This window comes from Danio rerio, chromosome 13, assembly GCF_052040795.2.
Source record: "Danio rerio strain M-AB ecotype USA chromosome 13, GRCz13ab, whole genome shotgun sequence".
NCBI classification, from domain to species: domain Eukaryota; kingdom Metazoa; phylum Chordata; class Actinopteri; order Cypriniformes; family Danionidae; genus Danio; species Danio rerio.
This window is the reverse complement of record NC_141033.1, coordinates 31,405,001-31,426,397: the sequence shown is the minus strand read 5'-3', so window position 1 is coordinate 31,426,397 and position 21,397 is coordinate 31,405,001. Positions and strand designations below refer to the sequence as shown.

General features: G+C 37.7%; 1 protein-coding gene across 11 annotated transcripts in view; it reads right to left on the bottom strand.

The window, feature by feature from the left end:
* The window catches only part of tacc2 (transforming, acidic coiled-coil containing protein 2), a 99,623-nt gene that overhangs the window by 24,054 nt on the left and 54,172 nt on the right, over window positions 1-21,397 (bottom strand). For 6 of the 11 annotated variants that reach the window (XM_087279393.1, XM_087279397.1, XM_087279400.1 and 3 more), the window contains 9 exons: window positions 12,481-12,608; window positions 10,563-11,982; window positions 7,528-7,600; window positions 7,173-7,425; window positions 6,575-6,624; window positions 6,336-6,445; window positions 5,888-6,038; window positions 5,221-5,355; window positions 2,688-2,780 (listed from right to left, as the gene is read on the bottom strand). In XM_087279393.1, coding sequence (XP_087135519.1) covers window positions 2,688-2,780; window positions 5,221-5,355; window positions 5,888-6,038; window positions 6,336-6,445; window positions 6,575-6,624; window positions 7,173-7,425; window positions 7,528-7,600; window positions 10,563-11,982; window positions 12,481-12,608 — 2,413 coding nt within the window. The remainder of the gene's footprint in view (window positions 1-2,687; window positions 2,781-5,220; window positions 5,356-5,887; window positions 6,039-6,335; window positions 6,446-6,574; window positions 6,625-7,172; window positions 7,426-7,527; window positions 7,601-10,562; window positions 11,983-12,480; window positions 12,609-21,397) is intronic. The other 5 variants (XM_087279399.1, XM_087279404.1, XM_087279403.1 and 2 more) reach the window with 3 other exon arrangements.

The window sequence follows — 21,397 nt, the reverse complement described above, 5'->3', positions numbered from 1 at the left end:
GTATGTGTTTTTGAAGATTTACCTACAGTGTAGATATAAACTGTATCTTGTCAACACAATATTAAAATAGATCCCTTTTTTGGTCAGCCCTAATTTTGTAATCCGTATAAATTTCCTCCCAGATGAACACAGTGGCTAAATGAACAAATTGCCTACCTGTTACAGTACTTTAACTAATAGGGTTACAAGATTAGTAGTCCGGTGGATTACATGATCAGGGTGGTTGACGACAGTGAAGGTGGCCTGGGATGGAGTCAGATTCACAAATTGAATTATTGCCACAGTCCACCACAGCCGAGATGATCGAGTTCAACAAAGACATCAGAAGGCAGTGCTGAATCATGTTGTTTAAATTTAGAACAAGAAGCTTATTAAGTTTGCCAATAATTGTAGTGTCTTTGGCCTCCTGTATGTACGTATGTGTGCATCCTTTGTATTAATAAGACAGTTAATGTACAACGACAGATTCATTCAAGTCATTCAAGTCCGATAGGGGACAATACACACAAATATACTTTGTAGTAGTACAAGAAATTAGAAAAACAACACACTGAAATATACAGTAGGCTAAAACACTACAGAAAATTTACATCATTTATTTTTTCTTCAGTTCCTCAGTGGAACTGTTCTTTAAAAAACACAATTCAGTTCTGCTCTCTGACGTCCAGCAAAGTGTAAAAAGTAACTGTATTGTGCATATGTCAAACTCATTCATCATATTCATTGAACACAAGCTTAATGGGAATATGTGTCCAGGGCTATATATTGAGAACTGAGAAATATGTGCCACGGGGTACATACTGCCTGCATTTTGTGCGTAAAAAAACACAACAGGGTGGTACCGCTCACTGCTTACCTCCATATGCTTGGCTTTTCTGACATGACTGGTTTGCTCAGTAGCTCACCACATACGGCATCAGACTGAGTACGCTGACTGGAAGTCCAGCAAAGGACAGTTCCAGAAACCAGTTAAAACAAAACCCAAAAAAGCAGAAACCATGGTAAAAGGACATGGCCGTGATGGATTTTCTCTTTTAGTTTGCTTTTAAAAACTTTCGGATGAGTTGAGAGAAGGGGGTGTGGGGTCAGTTGACTGCAAGCTGATTTATTATGCACAACAACAAGCCATTCTCTCACGAACACGTGCCAAAAGGTTGTTGAGATTGGCAGAAATGTACACCTCTAGTGAATTAACTAGAAATGGCACTTACGAGAAAATTATGAGACTCAGGGTGCACTCACACTGTGCTATTCGAGCCCAGGCGCGGTTCCTGGTTTGGTTGACAAGTGTGGGTGCTCCAAATCGAGACCAGGTGCAGTTCAGTTGGCCGGCCCTGGCCCAGTTGGAAGAGGTGTGCCAGAGGGCAGAAGGCTCAGGCACAGTACACTTGTAGTGTGAGGGCAAAGCATGCATAAACCCGAAACTGAAGACATGACATCACTTTTAGGGGGCTGTTTCATATGAATTTATTAATCATTCTTACTTTTCAATAAACGTGAACTGTCATAGTTTATTAAAGACACAAACCCCTCGCTGCACCTTCAGCAAACCTCCTAATACACACAGCACAAGGACTTGTATGATAATTTATGAGCATCAAAAGTGGTGGATCTGTTCCACAGAATATTTGACTATGTGTCACTGCATCTCAAATGACTAAAAATAAAACAATATAACAATATAACTAAAGCAATGTCCACTGCGCTGAGCGAGAGCGATTCTCTTCCAGTTAAACTTAACATCAAACTGTCGCATCATTGACGATAAAAACATGCTCCGGCTCGAAGGTAATGCAATGTGAGTGCAGGCCATCGCGGGAGAAAGTATAAGACTCCCAGTAACATATTTGAGATTGTGAAAAACGCACATGCCGGTCACTGGTGAATTTGTGAAAATAAAAACTTCAAGCATGGGTACATATTTCTAGGTTTTCAAAGATACCTCCAACATTCATCCCTGCTAAAGTCCTGTTTGAAAGTTGCATGAATACTGTGGTGTGCTAATTGGACTGTGTTGATATTGCAACACTGATTTGAAATAAAGTTTGTTCAGCTATAAAACTGTTCTACAGTAGACAATGATGCTATCAGTTCAAGAATAAACCTCTTAAATCAAGTTTTGTTGTCATCCAGTAGTGTCAATGCAATCATATTGCTAAATGCAGTAAATTCAAAATATTAATATAATCTTAAAAAACAGCTAACCAACCCAAAGGCAACAGTGGCCATTTTGATAGTTAATGTACTGTAAACAAAAGAGCCTTACAACCTTACTGTAAAGTGTTGCCGATGTAATAACAGAGTCTACAGCAAATCGAACATTAGTTTCCAAGTCACATTGACCTTTTTCTCTATGGATCTCCTGTCCAGGTGAACATGCAGGATTGTCACAAAGCCCTGGGAGAAACACACCTCTTTTTGTGCAAAAGGGTGTTGGATTGGGAAAGAGGAGCACCAATCGAGGGACAGGAGCCAGGTTAGAGAACCAGGGGTGAGATGTCACGTCCACAATATGGTGCAGTAGTTTATGGGCAGGGACTCACACTCACACCCAAGGGTGCAATCAGGGGCTCAGTTCAAAAGGAGGAAGCATACACACTCACACACACACACACACACACACACACACACACACACACACACACACTGACAAATGCACACAGGTGCGGGCTGGTTCAGCGCAATACCTGGGGGGACACAGTGGACAAAGTGGGGCTCTGAGAGATGTTTTTGGCTACCTGTAGAGCCTCTATCCTCAGGGCTGCGAGCACCAGTTCCTCCTGGGCCACAAGGGAGGGTTGGGAGGGATAGGGGGAGTGACCCATGGAGTGGGGATGGGGCAAGGAGGAAAAGAGGGGTTAGAGTCGTACTGGGCGCACTGAAATGCTAAACCTGAGGGAAAAATGTACATATACACACACATAGACACTCATACACGTTTTACTGTGAATGTTGTAAATGTGATGAGATCCACCCATCCCATCCAAGAGTTTTATTAGTAAGGTGTAGTTCAGGCAAAATTTTTATTCTGTCTTTCTTTGTGTAGTAGACTTTCAGTTGCTCTTCTCTATGCAATAAAAGATAAATGAGGGCTAGGTTCTATGTTTCTGGTTTTTGAGTTGACCCTACTATTGATGATCCAGGTCTTGAGCTGGAACAAATCTATAGAAGGATTGTTTTGTATTTCTGTACACACAGTGTATATTTTAAACATTGATCTTATAAATGACTAAGTACTGGCCTGGTATTGGTCTTGGTCTTGCACTGCCTTAATCTTACTACCTAAACCCCTGAAAATCTTGATCTTGTCTTGTTCTCAAGACACATGGTCTTAAGTTATGGTATTAAATTGATTTTGATAACAACCCTACAAGGCTTCAAAACTGCACCGGAGCATCAAAATAGTACATATGACGTATCTGACTATTTCAGGGGACATAGAAGTACAATTCAAATCATTTGATTATTTTAAAATAGTGATGAAAGTAATGAAAACGGTACTTTTTTGTATATATTTGACGAAATATTAATTACTGTTTTATGTTGTATTGTACATTAAAAAGTTATTGAGTTTACTGATGGCAGCATTTACTCCAGTTCTCAGTGTCACATGATAATTCAGAAATAACACTAATAAGTTGATCAGACACTCAAGAAACATTTCTTACTATTATCAATGTTGAAATCTGTTGTGCTGCTTAAAGGTGCTGTATGTACGTTTTTGACTCTTCTAGAGCTTAAAAATACCATATTATGTTTGCAGATATTTAAGAAACATGCCAAGTGAACATTCTTGTTTATCTGAAAAATAATGCTGAAGTCAGTTAATCTGCCTTGAAAATGTCTGTGATGTGCCGGAACGCTGTCTTTGTTTTGGTTCTTTTACCCACCCACTAGCAGTTCAGCCAATTATATTTCAGCACCCCGGGTTGTCTTGTTGGAATACAGCGTATTTCATTCTTACAGTCAGGAAGACTTTTAAAGCATGCACCCACGACCGAAATGCGACATCCGGTGGACAGTAGCAGACTCCGAAATGAGACACAGATTCAGAGTTCTACATGAAATTATTAATTAGCAAATAATCTAAATATTGCAAACATAAAAACAGGTGAGCAGGTTACATTGTAACACCTTAAGCATTAACTGTTTGCAACAGACAAAACACGACAGAAATTTAAATACAGTCATTCAGAAGCACAGAATATGCACTCACTCACAAAATGGTGAGGTTTATAACCCAATTAAAACAAATTAAAGCTCTTTAACATTATTAAATGTACATGCTGAATCATTTATATGTGTTGGTTTTAAGTCACAATTCTAAAGTTCAGTTTCAAATGGTTTATTTTGTTTTCAAGATCTGAAGTGAACTATCTACTGCTGCTTTCATTAGTATGGCAATAAACGTCATATAAAATGGCATTTTAACTCTTATTGTTAGTATTTAACACTGAATAAAGCACATGAGGTGTACCTGAGGTGATCATTATCAGTTTTCTGTTGTTCAGCACAAAATAGAAACTGTTTCTAATGTATCAAATTGAGGTGTTGGCTAGAACAAAAACTGCTTTTAATAAGGAAAATATTCCTTTTATCATCTACCGATGCTTTTATTTAGAACACTACTTAAATCAGCCTTTAGGCTCACTTGTCAGACTCGCACCTGTTGGTCCTCAATCTGGCAACCTGTGCTTGCATTTGTTTTGATCCAGGAATGCAATACCTACTTCAACCACTGGGTGTCAAACTTACATACTGCACCTTTAATAGACACTATGATACATACATTTTTCATGATACTTTGAACAAAGTTCAAAAGAACATTTAATTGAAATGACATTTTTGTAACAATGTAAAATAATCTTTTGTCATTTTTGATTCATTTAATGTGTCCTTGATGAATTTAGTATTATTTTAAAAATAAAAAAAAGCTTTCACTGATTTTCACTATAAACAAAAGAAAGAAAATCATACAAGTTTAGAATAAATATGAAAGAATTCAAATTTTTGCTTGAACTATTCCTTTAACATCTCATGACCATCATACCGGGGGCGTATCAATAAAACAAGGGATAAACAAGGCAGACAAGGTATGCAAAAGACTGAAAAGACAAACAAAGACAGTGAATCACACTGGTTTACACACATACACACACACACACAGCAGTAAGGTCAAGGGGGAAGAGATAGTTGGCAGGTAGGCTTCTCTCTACACACCTGCAGTTTTTGGGCGAAGGCAGTGGGGTTGGTCTCTGCCAGATCAGGCTCCAGGTAGCTGAGAGGGGCAGGTGAATCAGACAACCTGTCTAAGAGAGGCAGATCTGAGGGGTCCATGGGGCCCTGGATGGGGGACTGTGTTTGGGACCGAAAGCAGAAGAGGGACAAGAGGAGCAGGAGGTGTCTGGGTGTCAGTATGGCAGAGCAAGCTCAAATGTAGCCTTTTATTATGGGTTTACGAAGTCTATGAATAAACAATCTGCAGCGCTGATTCTGGTGGGGAGATCCTGAGTACTATAAGCTGCATGCTTAGCGTAATAATGGATATTTTTAAAGAGACAGTACATCCAAAAATAATCAGTTGTACATCAGCTGATGTTTATATAGAAAAGTGGAGAATGTACAGTTTAAAATGTCTCCTTTTGTGTTTTACTGCACAAAATAATAGCATACAAGTTTGAAAATAATAAAAGTACAACTTATGACAAACAGTATGCATTAATTTATGTTGCACTGTAACTTTAATAATTAAAACAAACAAAAAATTGCATTGTAAATATATCAGATAAGCTGAGCATTCATAAAAACATAACCCCATTTTCACACATTTGTGGTGTTTTTCTTGCATTTTGACTGTCTGAACAGTGTTTGATTGGTTTCCACTTACCGCTCCATCTCTCTCATTGCTCTGCGTTCGACTCTGAGACTGACTGTCCCTCTTTCTGCTTTTGTCTGAGGTCATAGGCTCACGAGTGCCACGTGGTGGCAGCACTGGGGATTTACCCTGCGAAATCTGAGCCTCCATCTCCTCAAAGCTCCTGTGAAGAGTCAGACCAACTCTTGTGAACACATGTAATATACATCAATCTAAATACCACATTTCATATCCCCATGGCCTCATTTAGTGACAGCTATGAGGCCAACTGAAATGATACTTTACTCTGTGTTAACACAGAATATCTCAAATTTATTGCATGTTTAGATAATTGATGAATGTACCATATGTGTGTGTGTGTGTGTGTGTGTGTGTGTGTGTGTGTGTGTGTGTGTGTGTGTGTGTGTGTGTGTGTGTGTGTGTGTGTGTGTGTGTGTGTGTGTGTGTTAATTAGGATTACCCAGTGCAGGGGGAGTTGGGCTCTGAATCATTCATATTGGAGGTGCTCTTTGTACTTTCTGTCACAGAGTCAAGTTTCAGATAAAGTGATGGTTTCTTCCCAGACAGAGGCTGTAAACAAATACATATATGCATTCACATACATACAAAGGCCAGAAATCTAAAATTAGCTCTGTTTTTTGTTTGTTTGTTTTTTTATAATTGGCAGTTTGTGGATCTGTAGGTTATTAAGATACTCACAGGTGCAGAAGAGCCAATCTTCTCCATGTATTCAATCTCATAGTCTGTAACTGCGGAGAAGACACCAGAGAAAAAAGAGAGAAGATATAACAGGTGAAATATTTTAGAAGGCTAAATTAAGAAATAAAAGTAAACTTCAAAGCTTCCAAAAAATATTCTTTCTATGATGATCATCAGTTAACAGACTGGCTGAACCAACATGAGAGTGGCACTATAAATTATTTGCTTCTGTACTACTGACCCAGTTAGTTTTGGGCAGAGACTGCCCTGGGGACAAATGGCTCCCTCTAGGTCAAAGGCTAATAAAACCAGTCAGTGAAAGGGCATTCGTAGTTTCAGCCATCAACTTTGATCATATAGTGGTGACAGATCTCATGGTAGAATCTTACAAAAAAATATTCAAAAGAATATTCTTACAAAAGAATATTCAAAAAAATATCATTTAAAAACATTTTTTGTTAGTAGAGTTCATCCAGACACTTATTTATTTTAATTATTTTATTGATGATATATTATTTTTACATTTATGCAATACAGTAGTTGTTACTGCAAGTATTATTCCTTTGAAATAAAATCCATCCATCTTTTGTCCTCTTACCATCACTCTGTGAAAAACTGTTCTCATTGACAAAAGCTGTGAAGTCGGTCGGCTGTGGGAAATCTTGGGGGCCAGAGGTCAGCTCCACCTCCACATCATGTCTAGTCCATTTCTGATTGGTGGAGGAGGCCAGTTTCTCCTCATCTGTGGCATGATCTTGAGAAGGGTCGGGATCTGCATCGGGCGAGTGCTCCTGCAGGTGATGATGTGTGTGTGAAGTGGTGGGCGAGAGTGGAGAACACACAGGACAACACTGTTATGATATGAGGTGACAGCGAAAGGGAGAAACAGATCATCTTCAGAATGAACATCTGTGATGACTATGTGAGGGCTTTGTAGGTCAATGTCCACTCACATCTTGACTTACTTGTGCTGGCGGATCAGGAATCTGAGTCCTCTTTGGAGACTTCTTCACTCTAAAAGTGTTACTGTTAAAGATAACAAAATTTTAGTTAGCTTAAAGTATCAATTTGGAAAAAATATTTACATCAGACATGTCCAAAGTAGGGCCCGCGGCATTGTAACATTTGATTTGGCTCACCATCCCATCTGAGAAGAAAGTGAGAAGGATAGAGAGGGTTGGTGCAAATGCCTTTAAAAGCGATCCTCACTTCTAATTTGATGTAACATTTTTTTGTTTGTTTGTTTTATTGCTGAGCTACAAAAAAAAAGCAAACTGAAATTAAATGTTTCAATCAAATGTAATTTTTAAATAATAATAATGTTACTCGACAGAAGACATCGGTAAGCAAAGCAAGGCAAAAAGTAGTGTAAATCCATCCAGTTATAAATGAGATGTTTTTGTTTTTACTGTAATAAGTTCATTCTAAAATGTAAAATAAACAATGCTGTATTAGTTAATATAAAGGTTTTCTACTTATTTTTAAATATTATTAAATAAATTAGGAAATGGGCGGTGCAGTGGTGCAGTGGGTAGCGCTGTGGCCTCACAGCAAGAAGGCCACTGGTTCGAACTGGATAAGCTAAATTAGCTATAGTGTATGTGTGTGAATGTGAGAGTGTATGTGTATTTCCCAGTGATGGGTTGCAGCTGGAAAAGCATCCACTGCGTAAAACATATGCTCGACAAGTCGGCGGTTCATTCCGCTGTGGCGACCCCTGATTAATAAAGAGACTAAGCCGAAAAGAAAATGAATGAAATTAGGAAATTACCGATGGCAACTTTATTTACCTCCGGACCTCTAGCCTTAATCAAGTATGGCTTTTGGCCCTTCCTAAGAAAAGGTTTGGGCACGCCTGATTTACCTAAACATACAAAAAATAAATAGAAAAACCAACTAGGAACCACCCTATATATTATATTCAGCATTTCTTATTAAACACTGTACAAATAATGTTATATTAAATAGAAGTTGTAGTTATATAACACAAACCTACCTTGTTTAGACCATCTGTCAAAGCAAGTAAACTCACATTTTAGCAGTAAAATGATGCTGCCTAGTATATCGGAATTACATCTCATGAGTTAATATCTTGCTAGTACACAATAAAATGAGTTATTCATGGTGTGATAAATCAGTCTGATGGTGTGCAGTTTGTTTGTTTGCTTTGTTTTTGTCATTTTCTGACAACATTGTTTGTTTTTTTTTGCACCAACTGAACTATCCGAAGATTTCAAGGACCAACAATTATTAGAGAGGCACTGGAAATATGTCTTGCAGAAGCATGATAATAATTCAGTAAAGATTTGAGGCTTAGATTAAAGAAATAAAAACAAACAGTCTCCACCCCGACCCAGTCATAAATGATAATCCCCAGTTAAATTGCTTAATGACAAAAGAAGTGGCATATGCCACACATAACAGATGCATATTAAATCCCATTCTGTTGCTCTTACTAACCTTGGGCCCAAATTACACTGTAAGTGTATATTACTAAACTGTGTCTCTCTGCAAGTAAATAAATAGATTTTTAAATATAGCTGATAAAAACCTTTAATTGTGACAGGAAGGGAGGATAGCTTGAACCTAGGAAATACATACTATATATGCTATATACAAATCTGAAAAATGCACAGGAGATGGTCTTACACAATAAAATGATTGATTTGAAAGAAGGTAGTCAGCTTGGATTAAGTGTATATTGTAAACTATATCGTGCAATATTTTCTAGACTAAATTTACAGACATTAACATACAGTATCTGAACTTGCCCTCTAGCCACGTTCTTGAAATCAACTGCACTTTTTGGTAGACTCACTAGAGGGCAACATTTTCTCAATAGAGAATTTAAAACATGAAGAAGAGGAAGATGGAGGACTAATTAAGAATGATGTCAAATCAGTCATATGTATTCAATTTCATAATAAAATACAACATGATGAGTTAAATTGTGTTAAAATGATGTTTTATGTTAAGCCATATTACTTATGCCGATTTGTACACCATCTCTCTACTTACAAGAAACAACACAGAGAAGAAACATTGCTGGATTTCCTGTGATACATGAGATCAACACACAGACATGTGATAGAGGCTGACAAACAAGTACTAACACCTTCCAACATACACATGAATGAGAATATTTAGAAATATATGGAGCTACTAATATGCCAAAACAATGTAAATTTGAATAGTGTTTGTTTAAATTGTTGACAATTGTAATTTAATAAATCAGAACTTTTATATGCCGTTAAAGATTGCTTTGAATTTCTTAATATGAATTTCTTCATTTGAATTTGAATTTCATAACCTAAATATACTGAACATCTTAAATTTAAGACAACTGAATTATTCAGGGCAGATTTTTTTATTAGACTTACTTTCAAACAAAGATTTTTTGTTTTCTGGATTCCTAAACTGCGAATATCCAGTTTGTAAAAACACAGTTTTAAGTTTTCAGAAATTCAGATGATCAAATTCAATATTCTATAAATTTAACCCCTGGCCTACTTTCTGCTGAATGTAAATTTAACAATCTGAATTTCTGGTTTTAAATTTTAGAATATTGAATTTGATAATCTGAATTTTTTCATCTTGAAAACTTGAAACTGTATTTTAACTGGATATCTGCAGTTTAGGAATCCAGAACACACAAAAAAATCATTGTTTGAAAATATGTCTATGAAAAATTCTGCATTGAAAAGTTTAGTTGTCTTAAATTTCAGGTGTTCAATATTCAGGTTATGAAATTCAAATTAAAATTAAGAAATTCAAATTCAAAACAATTTTAACACCATATAAAAAATCAGATTTATTAAATTACAATTGTCAATAATTCAAATTAACACAATTCAAATGCACATTGTTTTGGCATAGTTTTAGCTCCATAGAAATACACACAAGAAAATGTACAATTGAACTACTGACAACACTGGATGAACAGCACACATCATGAAATGAAAAGTGCATAACGTAATTTTAGACTTACGATTTGAGAGGCTTCTTCTTGGTTTTGGCAGGTTTGTTCTGGTTGTGATCCTCCAGCTCAACAATGTGATCATTGTCATTTTCATTATCATTGCTGGTCTGGTCAAAAGAGGCACCTTTCGGGGGTGAGTTCCCAATCTTGCTGGATGATTTGAAGGGACTGATTGAGCCATCAAAGGAGTCTGATTCAAAGCTGTATGATCCTTTAGAAAGACCTGGAGAATTGGGGATACCAGTGTTTGAAGAAAATGGATTAAAATTAGGGTCTTCCCACTTGCTGGGGTCAAAGTTGTATGATGCCTTGGGGATTGGGATATCGTCATTGTCATTTGAAAGTGCTGGGAGAGGTGCATTGTCTATCTGCTCCATTTGGGGTGGAGGGGCCTTCTTTATCCCTAGTTTAGGCTTTCGGATTGGCATCTTGGCACCTGGTTTCTTGCCCAGGTTTTTGGGAGGAGGAGTGCTGCGTGATGCCTCTCCACTGTCCTCTGAATAGTCAAACTCCAGTCTGACTGGTTGACGATTGGGGATTGGCTGTTCCTCAACGTTTAGGGGTTGCGCTTTAGCAGGGGAAGGGGCACGGGGCTGTTCCAGAGCAGCAGGGGTGTCTTGAACTGATGTAAAGTCAGCCTTCCTGCCTAAGACTGGCGAATTGGCAATCTTACTGCCTCCCGTACTAAATGGGTTAATATTTTCAAAGTTATCCGGATCCCATTTGTAGGAGGCACTGGGAAGGATAGGAGACTCCTCGTCAGGGACAGTTGAAGCTTCTGGTACTGGATCAGGTAGTTCCAGTAAGGGTTGAGCTGATATTGAGGTGGTCGTAATCTCCTCAGCCAAAGGTGGAGAACTCTCTACTTGAGACTTTCCCCTGTTCCTGCGTAGGGTACCAGCAGGACTAGGACTAGGGCTAGGAGAAGAACTAGGCTTATCTTGGGTTTGCAAGGGGCTTTCAGGACGGGGTTTCCCTCTCTTTTTCTGTTCAGGAGTGCTGCTGGAGGACACAGTTTTAGGAGAAGAACGCTCTGGGTTTGAGTTTTGTCTGGAGAGAGGCTTCTTCTTCAGAGAACCTGGACGGGGCTTCTTCACTCTACGAAGGGTTCCCGGTGCACTCTCTGTTCCTATGTTAAAAGACTCTGTTCGTGGGTGAATGGGTTTGTCGGAGATTCCTGGGGATTTGTTTCCTGGGCTTTCTAACTCACCAGACTGTAGGCTTTGAGAGCGGGTGAGAGGTGCTCGGCTTGATCCAGAACCAAAATTTGATTCTGGAAAAGGGTCATTAGAGATTAAGTACTCTAGGTTGTAGGTGCCACTAGCAGCTATTGGTTTGTCCTCATCAAAGGCTGTCGAATCAGAGCGACTGGGAGATCTATGGAGTGATGGGTCTTCACCTTCACTGGCAGGGACGTCAGAAGAAGAAGCTGTGAAAAATGGTCACATTAATATACATTTTGAAGAACAGATCATACTTTAAAGAAGATCACAGAGTGATTCAGAGCTGCACAGTGGTGCAGTGGGTAGCACAGTTGCCTCACAGCAAGAAGGACGCTGGTTCAAGCCTCAGCTGGGTCAGTTGATGTTTGTTTTATTGTTTAATATCTGATAATACTCTACATTTTACACAGCAGATGCCCTTCCGGCTGCAACCCAGTTCTGGGAAACACCCTTTACACACACACTCATACACTATGGCCAATTTAGTTTATTCAATTTATCTATAGTACATGTCTTTGGACTGTGGGGGAAACCGGAACACACGGAGGAAACCTACTTGATCATGGGGAGAACATGCAAACTCCACACAGAAATGCCAAATGGCCCAGCCGGGACTCGAACCAGCTACCTTCTTGCTGTGAGGTGACAGTGCTAGCCACTGAGCCACCGCCTATATGGAGAAATATTGTAAACAATAAACCTACCTGTGTGTTTAGGGGACAATGTCTCCGAACTGGTGTAGGGGTGCTCTGTTGGGGGCACTGATGGGGATACGGACTTCACAGGAGTGGTAGACTCTGGGGTTTCGAAAGCTCCGTCTGAGTCTGAGCTCCTACAGAAGAGACAGTGAGACAAAAGAGAGTCTTAATAAACTGAATTAAGAGTTTATTCAATAACCATGTTAACGTCAAGACATTCAAAGAAGCTGCATTTCCAATCCAGCAGAGATACATAAATAAACAGCTGTTTATGTGGCAACATGTCACAGCTCATAATTATAAATCAGGATCAAATAAATACACGTGCATCTACAGTATATCACGACGTAGGCATAATTCAACACCGTATTGCAGGGGAGTGAAACCTATGGCTCTCGAGCCACATGTGGCTCTTTGACCAAAAATATGTGGCTCTCCAGCTGTCTTCCTTCAATATTATTTTACAGTTTAAAAAACTATAACCATCACTAAAAATCAGTTTCCTATCGAAAATACAATTACAATGCCCTTTTAAATTGTAATTTTATCCAGCACAATGAAGAACAGATCAAGAACAGCTCCAACAACTCCAACTTTTGAGTCTTTTTAAGAGGTCACTGAAAACACTCTTATTTTCTTTAGCTTTTAATCATTTGCTGTGAGTTTATGCATTTTGGTTCTGGTATGTTTGCATGTGTTTTATGTGTTTTTACAGCACTTTGGTACCCATTTTGGTTTGTTGAAAGTGCTCTAGACATTGAGTTGAATGAATAAGAACTCAGTTAACAATAAAAGGACATTTCGACAAATGTGCGTTTGTGGCAATGTGGATAAACCTGAATTGTGACACCAATAAAGGGCAAACAACTTACATTTCTATGGTAACTTAAATTCAAACAACATTTATGAGTAGTGATGGCGAAACTAAAAATACTATAACTTTCTTCATTCATGGACTTGCTCAACATGTGATGCTTCATATTTGTTTATTTTTGAGTTGTGCATGGACATAAATTAAAAGGATTTGTTTAAACTTGTATTATTTATAGTAATATTACAAATAATAATATAGTATTAGTAGTAATATACTATACTATATTAATTTATAGAAATACAGTAGCAAATGCATTTTTAAAAAGGCATTTTTAGATATACACACACACACACATACACACACACACACACACACACACAAATATATATATAGGCTCTTTACAAAAATGCATTTGTTTAAAAAAAATCAGAAATGGCTCTTTGCTGAAAAAAGATTCCCGACCCCTACCCTATTGGGTTATTACAGATGGATTTTAAAGCTCTGGGTCTGCAGCTACAACAGGAGACCAATAACAGCAGCTCAAACACGTATTACATTCCCCCATGGTGTCTGTATTCTCTCTCATTCACTCATTATTTCATTATGACCAATATCAGAGCGAAGTTGGAATATCAAACCCAGTTAACACATTTGAATGCCATTTCAGTCGAGACCGATGATGCCCATGTTGCTTTTTACATCAATGCCACAAAATGTTGGTTTGTCACCGTTTTTATTTACATCAATGCCACAAAATGTTGGTTTGTCACCGTTTTTACGTTTTGGCATTGATGCATACTGTAATACACAGACCTGACAAAATATGCGGTTGCGTAGGAAAGCTAATTGGTACAAATCCAGTAACAGACTAATCACAGCATTAAAGGCGCAGCCTCAGACAGATGTGCAGACCACCACCCAGTCGTACCACATTAGTCCCTGTCCTCTCCCTGCTGCTATCTATCCCATGCTCACCTTTGCCCGTCTGGGATCATGTAATCATATCTGGAGGTCCAGCTGAGGCGTCGGAGGAGTCCTAGAGCTGGATCTACCCCTTCCTCTCCAGATGTCCCTCCCAGCAGTGTGTCCCAGCCCCAGCGAGCCCACTGCAGCGGAGACAGAGCCTGCCACGCACTCACTGCCATGTCCGCCACCAATATCAGGCTCACCTAATGCAGATCTGGAGCACTTTTTTCTAATCCGTTGTGCGCAACATTTCCTAATCCATCATCTTTCTTTTATAATATCCTGCGATCTTTCTCTTCAGTCTTATGCTGAAGGTGGACTTTATCCAAATGAAGCCCGCTGCAGATACTCTGCTCTTGCCGACTCACCGCTTGGCTCTCTCTCTTTTTCCCTTTAACACATCCTTTGACACGCTTCCCTCCCCCACGTCGAGGAGGGAAGCAACACTTTTCATTCTGGCTACTGTAGTAAAAAGACAAAACAAGTCTTTCTGTTTATATGATGATTTATTTTATGCCACATTATCTCTCTCTCTCTCTAGTCTTTTATGAAGTAAAGCAAATATAGACACTAATAAAGAAACAAATCCGTTTTGTTGTGAACGCCATGATTGGTTCTCTTAGTATCTACAGCAAAGACTACATTCATACACTCCGTTTTGCTGCATCAAATTCTGATGAATGTATTGATGCCTTCACTTCGGTGCAGTGAACACACCCATTCCCTGCTGAAAAGATTTGCACATATTTTGGATGCTGCTCCTCAGCGTGAGATGCTAACCAGCAGCAAGATGATCCAGATCAATAAAAAGAAGAAAATTCTGTTCTTTTCAGGATGAGCGATTCTACATTTGTCAGGAAGCACTCCAGGATTACAAACATGAGTAGCATCGTTGAGCATTTCATAATATTAAAACTAAATCATTTTCTTACAATCACATATTTGTAAATAATGCAAAGAAAAAATCTAAAGGTGACGTTGACTTGAAATTTGCCAAAAATGTTGGTAATGCATATGTGAAATCCATATATGCAAAGAAAACAAATCTAATTAGTTTATAAATTAAATTTTGTGTCATCAAATGAAACGACACAGGGAAAAAGTATTGAACACATGAAGGAAGGGAGGTGTAGAAAGGCAGTGAGAGCCCAGACAGCAGCTGAAATCTCTCAGTAGTTATTCAGCAACTCTCTGCCCTTCGTCATTGGTCTTTATGGCTTTATCAGGATGATAAAGATGAGACCAAAGTGGACATTTTAGCAAGACAATGATCCAAAACACAGAAGCTGCAATCAAAAGTAAAGTAATAAACACGTTTCAGTAGTTCAGTACTTTCTCCTTGTGTCATTTCAATGTAATTACACACATAACTCTTTCTTCACATAACATATTCTATGAGAATTTACCAAAATCTGGTTCATTTCCATGTCAACAGCTCCTTTAGAAATATTATTGCTAGGAAAAAAACAGGTCATTTTCAATACCTATTTTCCTCGCTGTATTTAATGATGAATGTATTATGTTAATATTTACTAAATGTGGTTCATTCCGCTGTGACGACCCCTGGTAAGTCAGTGGCTAAGCCAAAGAAAAGTGAATATTTATTATAGAAATATAATACTATAAATGATATGAACTATACCTACAGTATCATTAATTTACATTTACATGCAATTCTCCAATGTAACATTAAGATTCAATACCCAGTTCTTTGAAAACTAAATCAGATTGAATTACAACTACCTTACCTGATCTGATCAGCATTCATAATAAAATAAAATGGATGATTTGATCATATAGATTAAAAATGCTCATACATGTGATAATAAAAGTCCCTCTGCATCATGTAGACAGGTATAAACTGATCCAACAACAGAGAGAGAGAAGTTAATCCGAGTTTACAGTAATTGTCAGGTTTAGTCCCAAACTCAATGGGATGTAATAATGCTTAAATTAGATATAAATACATACTGTAAATATGTTGACATATTACAGATTTTAAACTTAAAGATAATAATATTAATATTAAATAAGATATAATTAAAAAGCAGATGGAATGAGATGCATTTGAAAAGTCTTCAGGTCTAATTTTACAGTTTTATGTGTGTTGATGAGTGTGTTAATCGATGAGATAATTATCACTTGATGAGCATTTCAACCCATGCAGAGACGGTTTTATCTGGCAAGCACACTGTTGCCATGGTGACAGTGCTCTCTAGACATATGCTCCCATGTGCCAGACAACACACACACACAAAATCCTGGCTGAAGCCTCAATTTTTCTTCTCTTCCACATGTGCACAGAAAGCCTATTAGGACATATAAAAAGCCATTTATTTCCTGGTGTGGGAAAATAAAATGCTGATTTATTTCTGAAAGGTCTGCTGAGGAAATTAGGTGGAAAACTGTATCATGAAGTTTATGTCCCTCTCGGGGGTTTTAAAAAAACTGTGAATGGTTTTCCAAGTCTAGTGTTTCATATTTGAAACTTTCTTCTATATGATACAACAAAATATATAATACACCTGTCTTCAATTACTAAATCTCATCGAAAATTTTAATAACTCCACTGAGAGAGGGATAATTGCAAATTGCTAGCAGTAAACTGTAAATGAATATATTCAGCATTAATCTGAAAATGCTGCAGCGCCATTAAACCTCTGCAATAAATACACCTTAAGGTCTAATATAATCTAAAATGCTAAAGTTTTTTAGGTGAATGTGTCTTTTTGGTACAGCACTCTAGCCACAAACCCTGTTGTTAGTGTAAAATCCCACAATGCTGTTTATATGAAGCAAATCTAAACCAATATTACAGCTATTAACTTGACAGAGAACTGATATATATATCACTAACAAAATACTGTATTAATTATAAAATTCCTTGTTCTGGTAGCAATCATAATTTAAAAATACCTTGAGAAAAAAACATTCAGATTTGCTCTTTTTGTGCCAGAGGGTACAAAATGTTCTAAATATTAAGGTTATGATACAAGTTGACCACTAGAGGGAGATAGAGCAAACGAGATTAGAGAGAACGAGAGAGGGAGAGAAGGCTGTGCTCTAAAAAGTATATACCACCATATACTGCTGGTGTGGATACTATACTAATAGCAGTTTACTATTCTGCCCTGTGTTTGCAACCTTGAGACATCTTTATTAAAGCACGCTTTTACGAAGCAGATGCCCTTCCAGCCGCAACCCATCTCTGGAAAACATCCACACACACTCATTCACACTCATACACTATGGACAATTTAGCCTACCCAAATCACCTGTACCCATGTCTTTGGACTGTGGGGGAAACCGAAGCACCAGAAGGAAACCCACATAAATGCAGGGAGAACAAGCAAACTCCACAGAGAAACATCAACTGACCCAGCCGAGGCTCGAACCAGCGACCTTCTTGCTGTAAGGCGACAGCACTACCTACTGCGCCACTGCGTCTCCGAGGTTTTATTTAATGCTTTATTTATATCTAGGTGAACTGATTAAGTACATTGTGAAATCCAACAGTCAACTTGTTCAAATGTGTGTGGTTAACTCAAAATTGACTGAAAGTTAATTCTACTCATTTATAAAGAGTTTTGAACTCAGTGTTGATGGTACTGAGTTATTTAAATACCTCATTACTTCAGCTTAATGGATCATGGTCACAGAACTCATATAGATACATTTTTTAACTTAAATGGTTTGCTGCAATCAGTTTCCTCAAACAGTTTGAGTTGCCTTAACTTTGAGTTGCCTTAAATTTGGTTTTACAGTACTCAGTTCATTTAAGTTCTCCTCACATGGATTAAGTTCACAGTACTCATTAGGATTAGTTTTTAAACTTAAATAGTTTGCAGCAATCAGTTTCCTCAAATGGTTTGAGTTACTTTACTTTTTGGGTTTTACAGTGTAGTTAAATCACAGAGATTCATTCATTCATTAAGTTCCCTTCGGCTTAGTCTCTTTTTCAGAGATCGCCACAGTGGAATCAACCACCAACTATTCCAGCATATGTTTTTACGCAGCAGATGCCCTTCCAGCCGCAACCCAGTTCTAGGAAACATCCATACACACTTATTCACACGCATACATTACAGCCAAATTAGTTTGTTCAATTCACCTATAGCGCATGTGCTTGGACTGTGGGGGAAACCAGAGCACCTGAAGTAAACCCACGCCAACACGGGGAGAACATGCAAACTCCACACAGAAATGCTAACTGACACAGCCGGGACTTGAAACACCGACCTTGCTGTGAGTGCTAACCACTGAGCCACCGTGTCAGCCTTAATATAATATTAATTGTATAATAATAATAATGTTGATGGTATTACAAGTATTAATAAAACATTACTCATAATACTAACCACCTCAGGCCCACTTAATTTTGGAATAATTCGGGCCGTGTCCACATGAGGAGACCATATTTTTATGGTCAATATTTTAGTCAAGTTATGTCCCGTGTCAGACATAAACATAATTATTCACCGTTTAATAATAAACAAAAAAGAAAAGAAAACATAAATAAAATACTATATACAGACCAAAAAAAGAAACCATGGACTTGTGCAATAGGAAGAAGAAGAAAAATTCAATAACTAAATATAAGATATACATGATAGAATGTCTGCTTTTATGTTTGTCCAGCAACATCAAAGCTGTTGCTTCATGAAGAGTTGCTTCATTTTTTATACACAAATATTTATCATATAGGCATTTTGTCCAGATGGAACTGGTGGTTTGGGACAGTGAAACAATTTCCCAGAAAGGATAAATCTGGAAATGATGCCTTGGCTTTTTATTGTGGACACCCAATCCACATATTTCTTAAAAATTATGATGTCATCAGCCCACGTCTTGACTAGTCAGACACCATACATCATCTAACAGCAACAACAACAATGGTGGACTAAAAGGCATATGTTTGTGCAGCAGAAGCTACTGAGCTTAACAGCTAAAAACTAAAAAGCATTCATCATGTTTTTCTTGTGTTGGTTTCTGTCATGTTTAGGCTCATGTTCCAAGTCCTCTGTTTTGTGCATCTCTCTGTTGTAGAACTGCAGTGTCACATACTGGTCTGGCACGTATACTACATTTATTTTCAGTAATTTCATATGCATGCAGATCATTTTTAAGACGACACGAAGACTGGATATGGAAAGCTCTGGCCTCAATGACCTATCATCATTTTATACCTTCTACCTTCTAAATGAGCAATATTTCAAGTCAAAAATGTTACTAAAAACTAGACATCCTAGGTTCTTCGACAGGGCTTCCTCTCAGTGTTATAACAACTTTCACTACCAGATCTGTCAAATAATTCAAGCATACCCTCAATATTTTATGTGTGCTAGATCTCCTGCAGCTCTGAGCTGATTTTGAGGTCTCTGAGGCTTTACGAAGTGAAGACTGATAGGCAAAGAGTGCTGGCCATGTGCATCACCCTGATCCATCAGGAACATCTCAAAGCTGAATCACCACATGTTGCTCATTTTGACACGATGTTGTCAAAAGGCTTGAGGTCTGATGGACCCATGGTGACATCACACTGTGAGAGGACATATGACCACCCCAATGACAGCCCCATTTTAACATGCTATGATACAAATGACAGTCAACACAAATGCAAACTTCATATAACAAGGAAAGCAGAAGCAGGGGTGGATTTAGTCATTTGGGGGCCCTAAGCAATTCTAGCCATGAGGCCCAAACATCCTAATATGCACCCTTTGTATTTATTTATTTATTTCTTTGTTTCTTTGTTTGTGTTGATGACTAACTTATGTCACTCAATCTTCTTTTATATATTTTTCTTAAAATAATAATAATAATAATAATAATAATAATACAAATAAATGGTTTTATTTTTATGCTAAATCTTTATCCGATTTGACTGTTGGACTGCTCCATTATTGGGGGGTGGAGGACAAATTTGCACAGAGGTAATAATTATGCTGCAATTTTATCTATTAGACAAATATGATAGAAAACGATGTGATATATAAATAATTTATAGTTATATGTTATACTACTAAGTATTTAATAGGGGGGCCCCAAATTTCCTGGGGCCCTAAGCGGCTGCTTACCACGGTTATGGGTTAAATTAGTCCCTAAGCAAAAGTGTCGGTTGGCTAATAGTACCTGCCCAAACAGGTAAAATAAGTGCAAATCAAACAAACGTATAGACAGAAGGTAAAACAAACTCTTCAGGTTGTTTATTCCATTTGTGAAAGAACGTGCAGGTCACATGATTAAATTGTGCACAGAGTTGAAAGCTTAGCGGTGTGTGAAAACTCTGACATCAGGGGCATCGGTGTTTTAGTGTATTTAAGTATATGTATTTAGTGTATTTTAGTGTATTTTAGTTTAGTGTATTTATTAATCAAACTTGTTATGTTTTCAGCGTTCTGAGGGATATTGAGTGGTTCTCAATCACATTTGTGATATTAAATAAACAGTGACAGGTTTGCCTTCCTGCACCTATTAATGAATGATCATAAAAGATTGCACATATTTTTATTTACCTGTTTAACTTTTATGTGCGAGCCAGTGTATAATAAAATACAAACATCTAGCTTTACAGACCCCTACAAACACCTTTTTTCAAGAAAAATGTTTTGTGAACACTTACACTCTCTGTTGGTGCTCTAGATGTGCCGGTTTCAAACCGATAAATTCATACTTTTGGTGCAAACATGCATTTACAATGATATAAACCATTATTAGGGGTGTTCAAATGTATATTGAAGTTATCTATTATTTTAATTTTGAATATTATTTAAGATACAGACCAGAGCAAACTATTTCTTAAATATTAATGTGCAGACCCCTTCATACATCTTGTTTTTATGTCCATCAGAGGGATCAAGCGTTAATTAGGGAGGTCAGAGCCCCTCAAACCCCCCTGTAATTCGCACTCTGCATATATGTACAGGAATGAAAGAGAATGAGCTCTATTTATCCTTAAATCAAGTGCATTTCTGCGTTTATGAAGAGCTGAAGGCAACTCTTTATAAATGCCACAAAAATAATGTATAAACACTACAAACAAAGGTCTTTATTATTTTAGAATGTAAATAACATTGTATGACTGCAAGACTTTAAAAAAATGACCTCAAAAATTATATTCTATCATGGTGGGCTGCTGGTATA